Genomic DNA, 15,854 nt, shown 5'->3' on the forward strand with positions numbered 1-15,854 from the left:
TTCCAAATATCAACTCAAAATTCCCTTTCAGATGCTATTTAAATTTGATCATAGAAAACGACTTCTCCTTTACAGAATTCTCTGGGAAAGTTTACAAATCAGTAAGACAGAACTGTTTTAGGTGCTTTTATGCTATCACTTTCCATTGTTACCAGAACTCTATGACCTAAACTAGGATCCCCACGTTAAGAAGAAATTGAGGATCAGAGTAAGTATAGGAAAGCCAGAATTTAACCAAAGGTTCTTTTTCCTTATTCTGAATGTCTTAAGCATGTTTTTATTGTCTCTGTCAATCTATTTCACTCTTCATCTTATTCTGTAGCTATTTTGTGCACACACGCCCTGAGGCTTTTGTGTGTCCATTACACTTAGCATGCTCTTAGCACTGAGAAATTTAGTTGTAAGATTAATAAACCAGCAATGGCTTTCACCTTCAAACTTCAATAATGCATTCATTTTCCAATGACCTTTACCAGCTAGTGATCCATTCTTCTATTCAATCTATTTCCTCATCTCCTTTCTACTCCCAGATGGTGGGGGAAAGGCCTGAATCTCAAGGTCTTTAATACTTATCAACTGTGGTGCAAAGTGTAAGAAGGAAGGAGGCTAACATGACTGCCCAAAGTAACGGTTTGATGCTCTATAAGCACTGTGCTCAATGCCTGAAATGAGCAGGAGCTGTCTGTATTCAACAACATTCACATCATTTAAGTAACCTGAATAATTAGCTGCCAGGGCTGCCTGGTGCCACAGAGGTCAAGGTGTTTCATAATGTTGGCACCCCAGTGCCCAGCTGGAGTGCTGTGCTGAACCAGGCCTCTCAGGGGTGTGGATGCTTTTCCTGCCCATGTGCTGCTGTGTCCCCTTCTGCCTCTTCTGTAATGCCCTCTCTTCCTCTCCTCGAAAACATTCCCTTCTCACTGTTCTCCACACAGGGGTCTTGTTTGCTTCAAACGCAGACATAGCCAAGCAATGACGGCATATTTTTTAAACTTTTCCTTCCTCTTTTTCACTGTTGGAATAATGAGTAGTCTTTTCAGAGGCCTGGCCCTTACCAGATCTCTACACAGAAACACCTCATAGGTCATTTCTTGTAGGGAGTTTGACACACTCCTCAGTTCCCTGGATGCAAAGAAAAGTACACAAATAGCTGAACCCGCCTCTTAGCCTGCTCTGTAAGATAAAGGGGGAGGGGGACACATTTCCCAAACTGGGTTCTGCAGAGTACCAGTCCTCCCAAAGGACTGATATATATCCTCCCAAAGAGGGAGGTTTTCTAGTTACATAAGTTTAGGAAATGACTACGTCACTTACCTTCCTTTCAAGAATCGGAATGCATAAAAGCACTCTAAAGGCTTTAGAATTTCTAAGGACACACTTTCCATCAGGCATTCCCCAAATTTAATTGACCACAAAATCCTTTCTTCCTGATATACTTATTCACATCCTGATTAATTAGCATCAGGAAGCAAAGTTTTGAAAATGCTGCACTAGAAGCACATTAAAGCCTCTTGATGTGCAAAAGTTTTATAATTCTGAATAAAAAAAATACAAAGATGAATTTCTATAAACCACTCATGAAAATCAGCCTCAATACAGCATAGACCAAAACAAAACGGTCACCTATGAGCAGCTACATTGATAACCTGATATATATATCTCCAGATTCTTTCCTACAGAGGCAACTCAATGTACTATATCCAGACCTAACTCTCTCTGCATATTTGACAAATGCTACCAAACACTACCTTAATTTGGAAGTAACTACAGAGGGAGCTCTAAAGTACAGGAATAGAAATTAACTAACAGTTATCACCAAAACAGACATATCCTGGGGCCAGGTAGCTGAAGAATGAATACCTACCTAATCCTGGTAGGTAATTTCCACATGTGGGCAATATTCCTACAGATGAAAAGGCTATTCTATAGAAGACCCGGAAACTTTTGACAAGAAAGGTGTTAAGGGCAGCACGCTGCGTGGAGTGTCAAAGGCGTGTAGCAGAGTGGAGAAGAGGGCATTCCCCAGTCCTTCCCAATCAGGCTCCAAGAGATTTTTCACTAACACCATTGTCATCTCTCACCCGCTTGCTATTCTGCTGACAACAGTAATGTCTCTGATGCTCGGGAATCTTCTGTCCTCAAATTTTATAACCCCCTATCTAATTTCCTCTCCTTCCCCGTTTGTCAATGATTCACAGTGTGGGTGCATTTCACATTCGGGTGGTAGAGGATCATAGCCAATAAATTGTATCTTCTGGCCTGGAACTTTCTTCAGTGTTTGTTTCCTAAGTGAGAAATGCTCCCCAAATCTGGATTAACTAAAATGATAACTCCCAACTTGCCAGACACGCCATAAGAACAGATGTTAAAGATGTGATGTTAAGGTGATTTTAAAGTAAAATTTACAAAAGGCTATGCCTACCAGTCGAGGGTGAAGGGTAAGGAGGCACAGGGAAGTGACATGTCAAAAACATTTTAAACTGGTTGCACAATGACAAGGCTGAAGTAAGCTATACCTTTGACCCACCTTGTTCTTTTATTATATCTAAGATTGTGCTCGTTTCAACAGCTTGCATGAGGTATATTTCCACTCTTCTAACTCTCAACACACTCATTTTAAAAGGCAGATTAAATGTTCAGGTTAGCTTAGCAAGTAAACACCACAGCTCACGGGGTACATCCATGAACAGATTTGTAAGAAATAAAAGTTAGCCTTTAATTGCTCCTGTTAGATTAAGAAGAAAAATACTCTTTTACCCCAGGCTTTTTGGTGGGAATTGTTATAAAACACTGACTTTAAAAAAAATGTGGCAACAACCCAATTTCAATGCTTTCAAATCTTACCTAATCTATACTACAGATGTAGCACCAAAGAGAACAGGAGAGGAAAGTGGAGAAAATACAAACACTCTGAAGTTTCCCATAAATTAACATGCTGAAATAGCACATTCAAAATAAAAAAATATATATAAGTAAAATCAGACAATCCTTTTGAGATTTAAAGTTTGTTAAAGTAAAATTACACAATTAAGTGCCATGATAAAAAAATAATAATAAATGCCCAAGTATAATGAGACTCTCAAGCTTTAGTTACTAGGCTGCTCACCAGAAAGCAGAGAAGATGTGTATATTATTACTGATGTGTACATTACTGCTGACGTGGATGACAAGTGAAACTAATCTGAATCTGGTCTGGAGGCCATTCATCACTTAACTTCATGGCACTCATCCTTTCTCTCTAACAGACTAAATTTATAAAAATCTCTCTAACAGACTAAGTTTATAAAAAAGTTGCAAGGACCACACCCCTGCGAGCGGCCAGACTCTTTATCATCTCTTATTTGAAAAAAACACACACCTGAAAAAGGACTTGGAGATTCAAAAAAGTTTCCACCCTCTGGGATCTGAAGCCCACAGGATAGATCTACAGGTTTGGTAACAAACAATCACATAAACATAGAATCAGAAACACACAGTCTTACCACTGTCTATTCAATACATGATAAAACGTCTCATTTCAAGAGGGCTAAACCTGTTTGATTAGTAAGTGGTTTGAGAAGCAGAAGGTTAGTAATGACATGATTTTTTTTTTTTTGTATTTTTCTGAAGCTGGAAACGGGGAGAGACAGTCAGACAGACTCCCGCATGCGCCCGACCAGGATCCACCCGGCACGCCCACCAGGGGGCGACGCTCTGCCCACCAGGGGGCGACGCTCTGCCCCTCCAGGGCGTCGCTCTGCCGCGACCAGAGCCACTCTAGCGCCTGGGGCAGCAGCCAAGGAGCCATCCCCAGCACCCGGGCCATCTTTGCTCCAATGGAGCCTTGCTGCGGGAGGGGAAGAGAGAGACAGAGAGGAAGGAGGGGGGGTGGAGAAGCAAATGGGCGCTTCTCCTATGTGCCCTGGTCGGAAATCGAACCCGGGTCCCCCGCACGCCAGGCCGACGCTCTACCGCTGAGCCAACCTGCTAGGGCATGACATGATTTTTAAATCAACTACTGACGTGACTTGCATGACTAAGCACAATTTCTGGTACATAGTAAGCACTGATATCTGCGAATGAATGAACCATTGACCAAACTCAGGCGAGTTATTCAACTATACGGCTCACAAAAAATTAGGGGATCAGGGAACATGCAGATACTCCAGTACTTTCAGCCTTGTGTATAATGCATTTTCACTAATAAAATAAGTTGGTTTTGCATCTCATTTGCATAATCAAACTTTGACTTGTCATTTGCTTTTCTGATGTTTTTGTTTAATAAAAAAAAAGCTTCTTTTTTTATCGCTTCATATTCATTTTGAAATATCCCCTAAATTTTGTGAGCAGTATACTTTCTATCTATAAAAGTAGGCTTTCTTTGGCATAATTCTCTCAGATTAAGTCTTTGGATTGATCAAGGCCCTCTGAAACTCTGACATAGAAAATGGGAAAAGAGATCTTCCATTTCATGCAAAAGGCACATAAACAGTGAAGTCATATGTCACAGTCCCCACGCTGAAGCGCAGACTATCATCTTAGATTACACGTCACTTCCTCAGGATGGACTCCCCTAACCCCAGTCCTGAAAATATTATGCCTTTGAGTTACTAACTCTCCTTGAATGCCGTGTTTTCCCTTTGTAGCACACGCCACAATAGTCATTAAGTAACGTCTGTATTGTTCTGTTGTAACCATTTGTCTCCCTCTCTAGACTTTGGGCATCCTGAGGGTGGCAGTCATGCGGGCCTTGCTGACTGACCTCCTATGTCTTGTACCTAGAAGTACCTGGCACACAGAGGTGTTAATCAACCAAGGTGCCCATTCAATATACCCAAATAATGAAAGCTTAGAAATCAAATAAAGAAGCAGTAGGTCAAGTCTGATGTCCAGAACTTCACTCTGTTCCCAACATGAAACTGAGAACAGCTTTTCCCTGGCAGTGACAGTGATAAAAGTGACTGTACCATAATCTGTGTGCCACTGTACGGCTTCAAAACACTTCCATCACACATGTGGTCTCATGACAGAAAGTCTCCTAAGAATTCATACAAAACTCCGCACTTCCAAGTGCATGTTTTAAAGAGTGTGACAGGTGTGTAGCCCATTTAACCTGAAAGGTTTCATAGACGACTTATCGACTACCTGGGATGTCTATCGTTCTCAGAGCACTGAGATACTGACTCCAAATGAAATCTTGAGGCATTGAGAATATACAGCGGCTCTTCTTTCTCAAAGGACAAAAGCAATCCGAGAGCTGCTGCAAAAAGGGGTTTCCCAGGGACTGGTGGTAAACTGACCTACACGTTTAAGGTTCCAACATAAACTTCTACAACCTTTGCAGAGGTATGCAACTTCCAGAACACTATGAAGGTAAGAGTAAGGGAGAGACATTTATGTTCATAATAAGCTCGAAAGCTCTTTGAGGATTAAATCTATTAGGTGTACTATGACTCGAAAATTCATAAACAGAAAGACCATAGGATGGCTCAGAATCCAGCAAAAGGGCACTGTGACAGGCGCACTGCAGCTCGTAGTCTATGACAGGGCAGAGGTCAAACAGGGACTCACAGCAGGTTCCTATTATCTTTCATCTTTCTTAGTAATCTGACTTAAAACAATTTCTTTGTTTTAGAGATCATGAACACTTCCTACTGTAACTTAACTAGTTTATAGCTAATCCCATGATTCCTGAATTCAATTCTAGACTAGGAGAGGTCAAAGCCAATAGAAGTTTTATTTCAAAGCCTTGAAATAAAGTGAGCAAAGTATTTGTTTTTGAGAAAGATTTTGTTCCATCTTCTTCCTAAGGAATACGTTTGGAAATCTGGGTTTGCAGTAACAATAATACCTTTTATCTTCATCCAATTTTTATGAATGTCAGTGTCTGGTACGCACACAGAATTCTAATCTGACTCGCATAATAATCTTGTGAAATAGGAAGACCAAGAATTTTACAGATGCAGAACACGTGTCCCAAAAGGTTGCCCTTCTTGACCCGGGATCATAACATAGAAAACGGAAGAACTAGGGTTGGGAGGGTTTCTGACCCCAAGATCACTGCTATTTCTCAAGAGCTGCACCATTCTGGCCCCATGGAGCAACTATTCATTTTTTATCCTTTAGCAAAACAAGCAACAAGACAGCAACGTCCATAACGTCAAGTACATAGAGACTACGTAGTATACTAAGCGGTGTAAAATATGTATTTCCCTCAAAATACTGGTCATGTCCCCACACAATTTCAGGTTTTAGAAACCTTCTAAAACCATGGTTTACTATTCTTGGTCTTGGGTTAAGCTGATAGAGAACACAACTTTGCATCAGAAAAGAACAATAAATGTTTTTTCTTCTTATGAAAGACCAGGGACCTTCCTGACAAGCACAGGAATCACTAAATCCAGTTAATCCACAGTCTAGAGCCGAATTTCCAACCTTCTTCATCTCGTGGCACACACAAATTAATTACTGAGATTCTGCAGCACACCAAAAATATATTTTTTGAAGCTCTGACAAAAAATAGGTATAATTTTTTATTCTTTCATACCGGACAGCTATTGTTGTGTTGCCTGTTGTCATTTCTTTATCTGCCCATCGAAGGGAAAAGAGGTCAACGGCCCTGATCAAATAGGCAGTGCATGTTTTAAAAAGTCTTGCAGCACACCAGCTGAAAATCACTGGTCTAATGTGAAGTTAGCACCAAAAAGTGGGATAAAACTCAAAGCACATTCTTTCCTGTACAATAGGGCGGGGGTAACAGGATGAGGCCTCAAGATTAAAGAAATGCTGTTGACTACTCAATGTGTGAGGGGTAAGGTGAGGGTTTCTTTGTCTGACTTTTTTTGTTTTTTTGTATTTTTCTGAAGCTGGAAACGGGGAGAGACAGTCAGACAGACTCCTGCATGCGCCCGACCGGGATCCACCTGGCACGCCCACCAGGGGGCGACGCTCTGCCCCTCCGGGGCGTTGCTCTGCCACGACCAGAGCCACTCTAGCGCCCAGGGCAGAGGCCAAGGAGCCATCCCCAGCGCCCGGGCAATCTTTGCTCCAATGGAGCCTTGGCTGTGGGAGGGGAAGAGAGAGACAGAGAGGAAGGAGAGGGGGGAGGGATGGAGAAGCAGATGGGCGCTTCTCCTGTGTGCCCTGGCCGGAAATCGAACCCAGGACTTCTGCACGCCTGGCCAACACTCTATCACTGAGCCAACTGGCCAGGGCTGTCTGACTTTTTTTTGAGTGGCTCAGTGTTTTGAAGAGGGAAGAGTTTAATTCTTTATGTAAAAATACCTAAAGTATCTATGAATCCTAGAGTTGAATAGGAAAAAGAAAAATCCACATTAAGTTCTTGAACTTCCCAAATCTGACTTTCTTATCTATAATGTACACTGTGCGTTTGCACAAGTTCAAAGTTAAAGATAGAAAAGCCTATCAAATAACCTCTGTAGAAAGGTCAGAGTAGGACTGAGAGCTCTGTAATAGGGCTGCCTCTCATCTTTGGTAGCAAACACACTTTATTCTAGAAAGTCAGCCTTGCTCTTTTAAGTCAGTAGTTTTTAACCCAGGAAACATATTAGAATGAGTTTTTAAAAATACCAGTTCCTCTATCCTGCTCCAAATCAATGAAATCAAAATCTCTTTAGAGTGAAAACTGACTAGTTTTAGAGGTCAGCTGGAACTGAAAACCTCTGGGCTAACTGCTTTGTTACCCAGCTTCAAATGCCCCAACATGATGTCATTTTCACATTTTCCTATGGAAGAAATATTCACAGCATAAAGAACAACCACCACCATGCTTAGCAACATCAGAATTTGATAAGCTGAATGAGTTTATTACTTGGATATAAGCAGATATTCTTAAGTTAGTCACAAATAATACACTCAACAAATACTAACAACAGAAAATAAAAATATTTAAACCAGAAAATAACTTTTAAAAAGTTTTTATAGTTTCATATGACTAGGTAATGCCCATTTAAGCACAGCTTAAGTATTAAACCATATTTAAAAATTTATTACCCACTGACTAGTAGCCAAACTTGTAAAATATTTGATTTTTGGAATTTTCCCATAGATATAACTTAGAAAAGGCAAATAAAGAAACCAGAAGTACAAGACATACTATTACACAGGTGTATGAAATAAGTTCAAAGGGGAGTTCCCACTGCTCAGAGGACAAAGGACTTCTCAGAAACCTGACTGCAATCGTATTGCTCATTTCTTACTCAACCCGGTACTGCTGAAAAGGAGGTTGCTCTGTTCCCACCTTAACTGCCTATCTGTTGTTCCTGTGACAGCTGGAGTCAACAAAGATAAGTTTGGCTTCTGGAAAAACCGAAATGCCAAGCTTCTTTATTTTTAAACTGGCTCTGAAACTCTTCCATAGTATCTGATTCTACAAATTTTGCAATAGCTGCATATTAGCTAAAGCTGGAGAATGAGTAACTAAACCTGGCCTAAATTGTATGCTTAAGCAAACAGAAAAATAAAAACAAGTGCCATGAAATTTTAGCATTTTATAGAAATCTTACATTCTAGGGAGACTTAAGTCTAAAAAGTTAGAGACCAAGAGATGCAGAAAAATCTAAAATAGATGTGATATCCTGCTAGAACAGGCCTCACTGGGAAAGTATTTAAGATTCCTAGTCTATGAACTTCCTGATTAAGTAGAAATTAATGGCTGCTATAGTAAGACTAAGAAATAATTAAAGTTTAGAGAAGAATTTTTATTTTGTGTTCTATTTCTAGGCCAGAAAGCTGTAACCAAGTAGAAGCAGGTGAGTGGTATAAACTTACATGATTTATCATGGACTGAACAGCCTTTACATAATGATTTAGTTCGCGGTCCATCATAGCAAATTCAACCATCGCCTTATCCATACTGTATTCACTACTCACTTCAGCTGAAAGAAAGAAAAAGTAATTACTTTTCATTTAAAATGCCATATTTGGATTAAACTGCACCAATATAATGTATATCAGTTAATATTCTAAATGATTTTGTAAAGGTATTGCATGTGTTTTAAAAACTTCCTCAACATATGCATGCTTCATTCAAAATTCTAAGACGCTCCTCAAAGGCAGAAAGGCGGACTGGGACTCAGCAGTTCCAGGCTCTGCCATTCACTTGGTCGCCCGCGGGTCAGTCCCTACACCTCTCCCGGACGCCCGCGGGTCAGTCCCTACACCTCTCCCGGACGCCCGCGGGTCAGTCCCTACACCTCTCCCGGACGCCCGCGGGTCAGTCCCTACACCTCTCCCGGACGCCCGCAGATCAGTCCCTACACCTCTCCCGGACGCCCGCAGATCAGTCCCTACACCTCTCCCGGACGCCCGCAGATCAGTCCCTACACCTCTCCCGGACGCCCGCAGATCAGTCCCTACACCTCTCCCGGACGCCCGCGGGTCAGTCCCTACACCTCTCCCGGACGCCCGCGGGTCAGTCCCTACACCTCTCCCGGACGCCCGCGGGTCAGTCCCTACACCTCTCCCGGACGCCCGCGGATCAGTCCCTACACCTCTCCCGGACGCCCGCGGGTCGGTCCCTACACCTCTCCCGGACGCCCGCGGGTCAGTCACTACACCTCTCCCGGACGCCCGCGGGTCAGTCCCTACACCTCTCCCGGACGCCCGCGGGTCAGTCCCTACACCTCTCCCGGACGCCCGCGGGTCAGTCCCTACACCTCTCCCGGACGCCCGCGGGTCAGTCCCTACACCTCTCCCGGACGCCCGCGGGTCAGTCCCTACACCTCTCCCGGACGCCCGCGGGTCAGTCCCTACACCTCTCCCGGACGCCCGCGGGTCAGTCCCTACACCTCTCCCGGACGCCCGCGGGTCAGTCCCTACACCTCTCCCGGACGCCCGCGGGTCAGTCCCTACACCTCTCCCGGACGCCCGCGGGTCAGTCCCTACACCTCTCCCGGACGCCCGCGGGTCAGTCCCTACACCTCTCCCGGACACCCGGAGGTCAGTCCCTACACCTCTGCCGGACGCCCGCGGGTCAGTCCCTACACCTCTGCCGGACGCCCGCGGGTCAGTCCCTACACCTCTCCCGGACGCCCGCGGGTCAGTCCCTACACCTCTCCCGGACGCCCGCGGGTCAGTCCCTACACCTCTCCCGGACGCCCGCGGGTCAGTCACTACACCTCTCCCGGACGCCCGCGGGTCAGTCACTACACCTCTCCCGGACGCCCGCGGGTCAGTCCCTACACCTCTCCCGGACGCCCGCGGGTCAGTCCCTACACCTCTCCCGGACGCCCGCGGGTCAGTCCCTACACCTCTCCAGGACACCCGCGGGTCAGTCACTACGCCTCTCCCGGACGCCCGGAGGTCCGTCCCTACGCCTCTCCCGGACGCCCGCAGGTCAGTCACTACACCTCTCCCGGACGCCCGGAGGTCAGTCACTACACCTCTCCCGGCCCCAGTTCCCCCATCTGCTGAAGAACGCAGTCCTCTTCCCACACAGAAACCTCACAGGATGTTCAAGACCAAGAAAAAAGATTCCCATTTCTGGTAACAGTAGCTTGGGTTATGTGGCCCAATCCTCCTATTGAAGCTAAACGATTGGGGGAGAAAAAGACATCTTAAAAAAAATAAAAGACCCATAAGATAGTAAGAAATAACCAGTACAAAATCTAGAGAAAAATGAAAACCAAACAAAAAGTAACCAGCAGAGCACCAAACAAAGCCACACAGTGGCTGGGCTCAGAAGAAAGCCGAAGGGGAAGTGATCCCATCCTGTCCCGGTTCCTGGGTCGCGGAGAGGCGGCCCTTGGCCACTGAGCAAACACAGAACGGGCAGAGGAACCACCTGTGTCTGAAAAACTGGCACAAGCCAGCACCCTGGGTTTGCAGCCTGGGTTCCCCTCACCTCAAAGGAAAAAAAAGAGAGAACACAGGCTAATAAACATTTTAACATTAAAAAAGCTGAAGGAAAGGAAAATAAAGATGACTTAGTTAAATCAGATTTGGAAACAGATAAAGACTCCATTCAAATCTCGGTATTTCTTGTCTACTCTGAAGATCAATATAGTAGGTCATGCCAAAGTCATGAAACAATATAAAATCCACTTACATTTATTTGGCTTTTAAAAATTATTTTCCTAGACTTTAAAATTAGTCTTTAGTATTACAACAGTTCATTATAAACACATTCCATAAACTATCTCCTGAATTAACCTGCTTCTGGGAGCCTATGTCTCGGCTTATAACACCTTTCATATAATGTTGACAATCTCCCATGGGATCACAGGAGTTAATGTTTGAAAGCACTTAGAAAAGTGCCTTTAACATGAAAAATGCTTTGAAAAGTTTTGCAGAATAAAATGCATATGATGATGGTTCTCATTACAGAAGTCTCCGGGATTGACAGCCACACTTGAATCAGACAGTGATTTCAAATGCAAGGCCCAGGGGACCCCCCTGTAAAGGAGAGGGAGCTCCGGCCAGGGGCCAGGTCGGTGTGTGACTGCGGGAAGCCTAAGGGAAGATTCTGGAGGCTAGCAGCGGCTTGCAGGCGGCCTCAGCTAAAGCTCCAGGGCCCAGAATGTTGGGACAAGCCAAAGAACATATTAGTGAATGGTGCAGCCTGAGGCAACAAAGGGAAAACACTGGAAGAGAACAGGAAGCTAGTCCTAAAAATAACTGAGAATCACGCCACACCTGGAAGTGATACCCAGTCCGATAACTCCAGGCAAAAGTCAGCGTCTCAGTTCTGTTGCAGAAGCCAGAGACTGAAGACAAGAACTAGCAGGGATACCACTATGGCAGAGGTCGGGAACCTATGGCTCACGAGCCAGATGTGGCTCTTTTGATGGCTGCATCTGGCTCGCAGACAAATCTTTAATAAAAAAAATAATAATGTTAAAAATATAAAACATTCTCATGTATTACAATCCAATCATTTCCTACCACTCATGTTCATGGTTGTGAATGGCTGGAGCCAATCACAGCTATCCTTGGGGACAACACCAAATTTTTATTGGATAATGCATAATGTACACATGGATCGTTGTGAGGTCAGGAAGTAAACTTCCCTCCTTTAATCAAGTAGTCAGCCAGCTAATTGCAGAAACCCTTTTGACGAAGAAGATGGCTAACAGAAAAAAAGATGAGGAGTATTGTACTTTTCAGCAGGAATGGACAGAGGAATTCGCCTTTGTGGAGAGAGCAGGTTCTGCAGTGTGTCTAATATGCATGATAAAATTGCATTGATGAAACGGTCAAATATAAAGTGGCACTTCGACACTCGCCATACTACATTTGCATCGAAATATCCAACAGGGGACAGCAGGAAGAAAGTATGTCAAGAGCTACTGTGCAGAGTGCAAGCTAGTCAGCAGCAACTCTGTGTTTGGACCCAACAAGGTGACTGGAATTCAGCTAGCTTTGCTGGTGCTTTAGCAATTGTGAGAAACGGAAAGCCATTCACAGATGGGGAGTATGCCATGAACTTTTTGAGTTCATTGACATTCATCAAACGAATAAAAGACATGCCTCTGTCGGCAAGAACTGTTCTCGATCGTACCATCATGATGGCATATCAAATTGAGGCAACACAAGCGAAGGACATAAATGCAGCACCATTCTTTTCTCTCACTTTGGATGAGTCAACAGACGTAAGCCATTTATCCCAGTTCAGTGTGATTGCAAGGTGTGCTGTAGGTCAGTGGTCCCCAACCTTTTTTGGGCCATGGACCGGTTTAATGTCAGAAAATATTTTCACGGACCAGCGTTTAGGGTGGGATGGATAAATGTATCACGTGACTGAGACAAGCGTCAAGAGTGAGTCTTAGACGGATGTAACAGAGGGAATCTGGTCATTTTTAAAAATAAAACATCATTCAGACTTAAATATAAATAAAATGGAAATAATGTAAGTTAATTATTCTTTCTCTGCGGACGGGTACCAAATGGCCCACGGACCGGTACCGGTCCACAGCCCGGGGGTTGGGGACCACTGCTGTAGGTGACACATTACATGAGGAAAGTCTTGCTGTTTTGCTTATGAAAGAGACAACAAGAGGGGAGGATTTATCCAAGTCTTTCACTGAGTTCGCTAAAGAAAAAAATCTACCGATGGATAAATTTATTTCGGTGTGTACTGATGGTGCTCCGTGCATGGTGGGGAAAAACAGAGGGTTCGTAGCGCTTCTTCATGAACATGAAAAGAGACCCATCCTAAGTTTTCACTGCATCCTACATCAGGAGGCGCTTTGTGCTCAGATGTGTGGTGAGCAGCTTGGTGAGGTGATGTCGCTGCTCATTCGGGTGGTCAACTTTATTGTTACCTGAGCTTTAAATGATTGCCAGTTTAAAACACTGCTGGATGAAGTTGGGAATAATTATCCTGGTCTGCTTCTGCACAGCATTAATGTGTGCATGGTTGTCAAGAGGGAAGGTGCTCAGCCGTTTCGCGGCTTGTCTGAGTGAAATCCAGACTTTTCTTGAAATGAAAAACGTCGAGCATCCTGAGTTAGCTCACACTGAGTGGCTCCTGAAGTTCTATCTCGTGGACATGACTGAACATCTGAACCAGCTCAATGTGAAAATGCAAGGCGTTGGAAATACAGTCTTATTCCTTCAACAAGCAGTGTTTGCATTTGAAAACAAGCTGGAACTCTTCATTGCTGACACTGAAACACATCGTTTACTACACTTTGAAAAACTGGGAGAGTTTAAAGATGCATGCACAGCAAGTGACCCTGCTCAACATCTTGATCTCCAGCAGCTAGAGGGCTTCACATCTAATCTCCTGCAGTCATTCAAAGTGTGCTTTGGAAAATTTCGTGAGCGCACTCGTCTTTTTAAGTTCATCACCCATCCACACGAGTGTGCAGTGGACAGCGCCAACCTGAGTTACATCCCCGGTGTCTCCATCAAAGATTTTGAGCTACAAGCTGCTGACCTGAAGGCCTCAGACATGTGGGTGAATAAGTTCAAGTCACTGAATGAAGATTTGGAAAGTATTGCATGACAGCAAGCAGAGTTGGCGAGCAAACACAAGTGGGGAGAAATGAAAAAACTTCAACCCGTGGACCAGCTGATTGTCAAAACTTGGAACACACTTCCTGTCACATACCACACACTGCAGCGTTTGAGTATTGCTGTACTGACAATGTTTGGCTCTGCGTATGCATGTGAGCAGTCTTTCTCACATCTAAAGAACGTTAAGACCAACCTATGATCATGTTTAATGAATGTACAATAAGTCTCAATGCTTACATGAAGCTTAACCTCACCATGTATCAACCTGACTACAAAGCCATCAGCAAAACCATGCAGCACCAGAAGTCGCATTAATGGTAAGAAGTACTTTATTCGTCATTGGTTAGCAACAGCATAACATTATTAAAAAGAATTCAGAGACTTATTGTACTTTAAAAGTGTTGGTCTTACATAAAATGCACACATTTACTTGTATTTAGTGTTAAACATATTGTATGGCTCTCACGGAATTACATTTTAAAATATGTGGCATTCATGGCTCTCTCAGCCAAAAAGGTTCCCAACCGCTGCACTACGGCACCCTGAAGAGAGGCCATGAGAATGTCAAGATGCAATCTACCTCTGCTGTCTTAAGATTATTTTTGTGATTCTTTTCATTCTTCTTGTCAACCCTTGTTTCCCTTATTATTGCAATAATAACTTCTTTTATAAATGTTATTTGGGCTTGTGTTTCAGAAACACTAGGCTAGGGAAGACAGATAATCTGTGTCTTTTTCTACTAAACAATTAAGGTAGTAGGAAAAGAAAAGCATAGTGTTGCATAAAAAGGCCAACAAGCCAAATAAATCCCCAAACAATTCAAAAATTCAGGAGGAAAAAAAAAGGATAAACCAATAAACAGAGAATGGCCAGGCAATGGATGGGCGTGGAGAGCCTGACCAGCCAGAGGACCCCTGCTCCTTTACTGCATAGGGCATAGCCCCACTACCCGAAACCTCCGCTCCTACAGGGAAAGAACTTCCTGAAGATCCACACACCAAATCGTCCGCTGCACACCCTTCCAGGCTGAGCGCAAGCCCTACCTGCTCTTAAACTATTCAGTCCAGAAGGCTCTCAAGTTACCACAACTATACTTCATACTGGCACTTTTAACCATAAACAATCTCATTTTTATATGCATTATCTCATGTCTCCAAAGAGATTTTAATTCATTTATGGGCAAGAATGATGCCTAAGTGTTATTGGGTTCCAACAAAGAATTACAGCAGTTCTTTCTTCAGTATTCTTATGTGGCCCATATCTAAAAAATTTGAAAATTAAACTTTTACCAACTGTAAATTATCCTGCCTCAGATATTCAACTGAATTAGAGTATAAAAAAGATACATAAATGCTTTTGCCTATTATATTTTCATTGTGATTTTTCCATAGGAAAAAAGTTGGCACCAGTAAGGTAGAAGGGAAAAAGGGGCAGTTGGACCGGGGCAGAAGGGAAAAAGAGAATCACACAAAAGATGTTAAAATTCATGGAATGACAGTCCCAGAGAGGAAAGTATTTCTGTGCCACTCCTCTGTAGACCTAGTATTAGAGAAAATTGGTGCAGATGATAAAGCAAGGAAAGTAATGACAATGATAAAAAAGTATATAATAACAGTAGCTGAAGCTACCAATTAGTAAACACTTTATTATGTGCCAGGACTGTACTGAGCACACCATATACAGTACATTAAAATGTACAGCAACATTAAGATAGGTAGTTTTATCTCCACCTTACATACAAGACACTAAAGCACCAAGCAATTGTAGTAACTTGCCAAGGCAAAGCAGGCCTCCAGCTCAGGCTTCCCTACTGCAAAGTTTGTACACCTGCCCACCTATGCTAACAGTGCTTAAGCACAAGGACAAGCACTTCTAACTCCTACGTGAATGTTCAG

At 43.4% G+C, this 15,854-nt stretch overlaps 1 protein-coding gene across 2 annotated transcripts in view; it reads right to left on the bottom strand.

The window, feature by feature from the left end:
- NSMCE2 (NSE2 (MMS21) homolog, SMC5-SMC6 complex SUMO ligase) overlaps positions 1 to 15,854 on the bottom strand; it is a 239,793-nt gene that overhangs the window by 159,707 nt on the left and 64,232 nt on the right. For both annotated transcript variants that reach the window (XM_066265676.1, XM_066265677.1), the window contains one exon: positions 8,770 to 8,876. In XM_066265676.1, the coding sequence (XP_066121773.1) occupies positions 8,770 to 8,876 (107 nt within the window). The remainder of the gene's footprint in view (positions 1 to 8,769; positions 8,877 to 15,854) is intronic.

This window comes from Saccopteryx bilineata, chromosome 3, assembly GCF_036850765.1.
Source record: "Saccopteryx bilineata isolate mSacBil1 chromosome 3, mSacBil1_pri_phased_curated, whole genome shotgun sequence".
Taxonomy (NCBI): Eukaryota; Metazoa; Chordata; class Mammalia; order Chiroptera; family Emballonuridae; genus Saccopteryx; species Saccopteryx bilineata.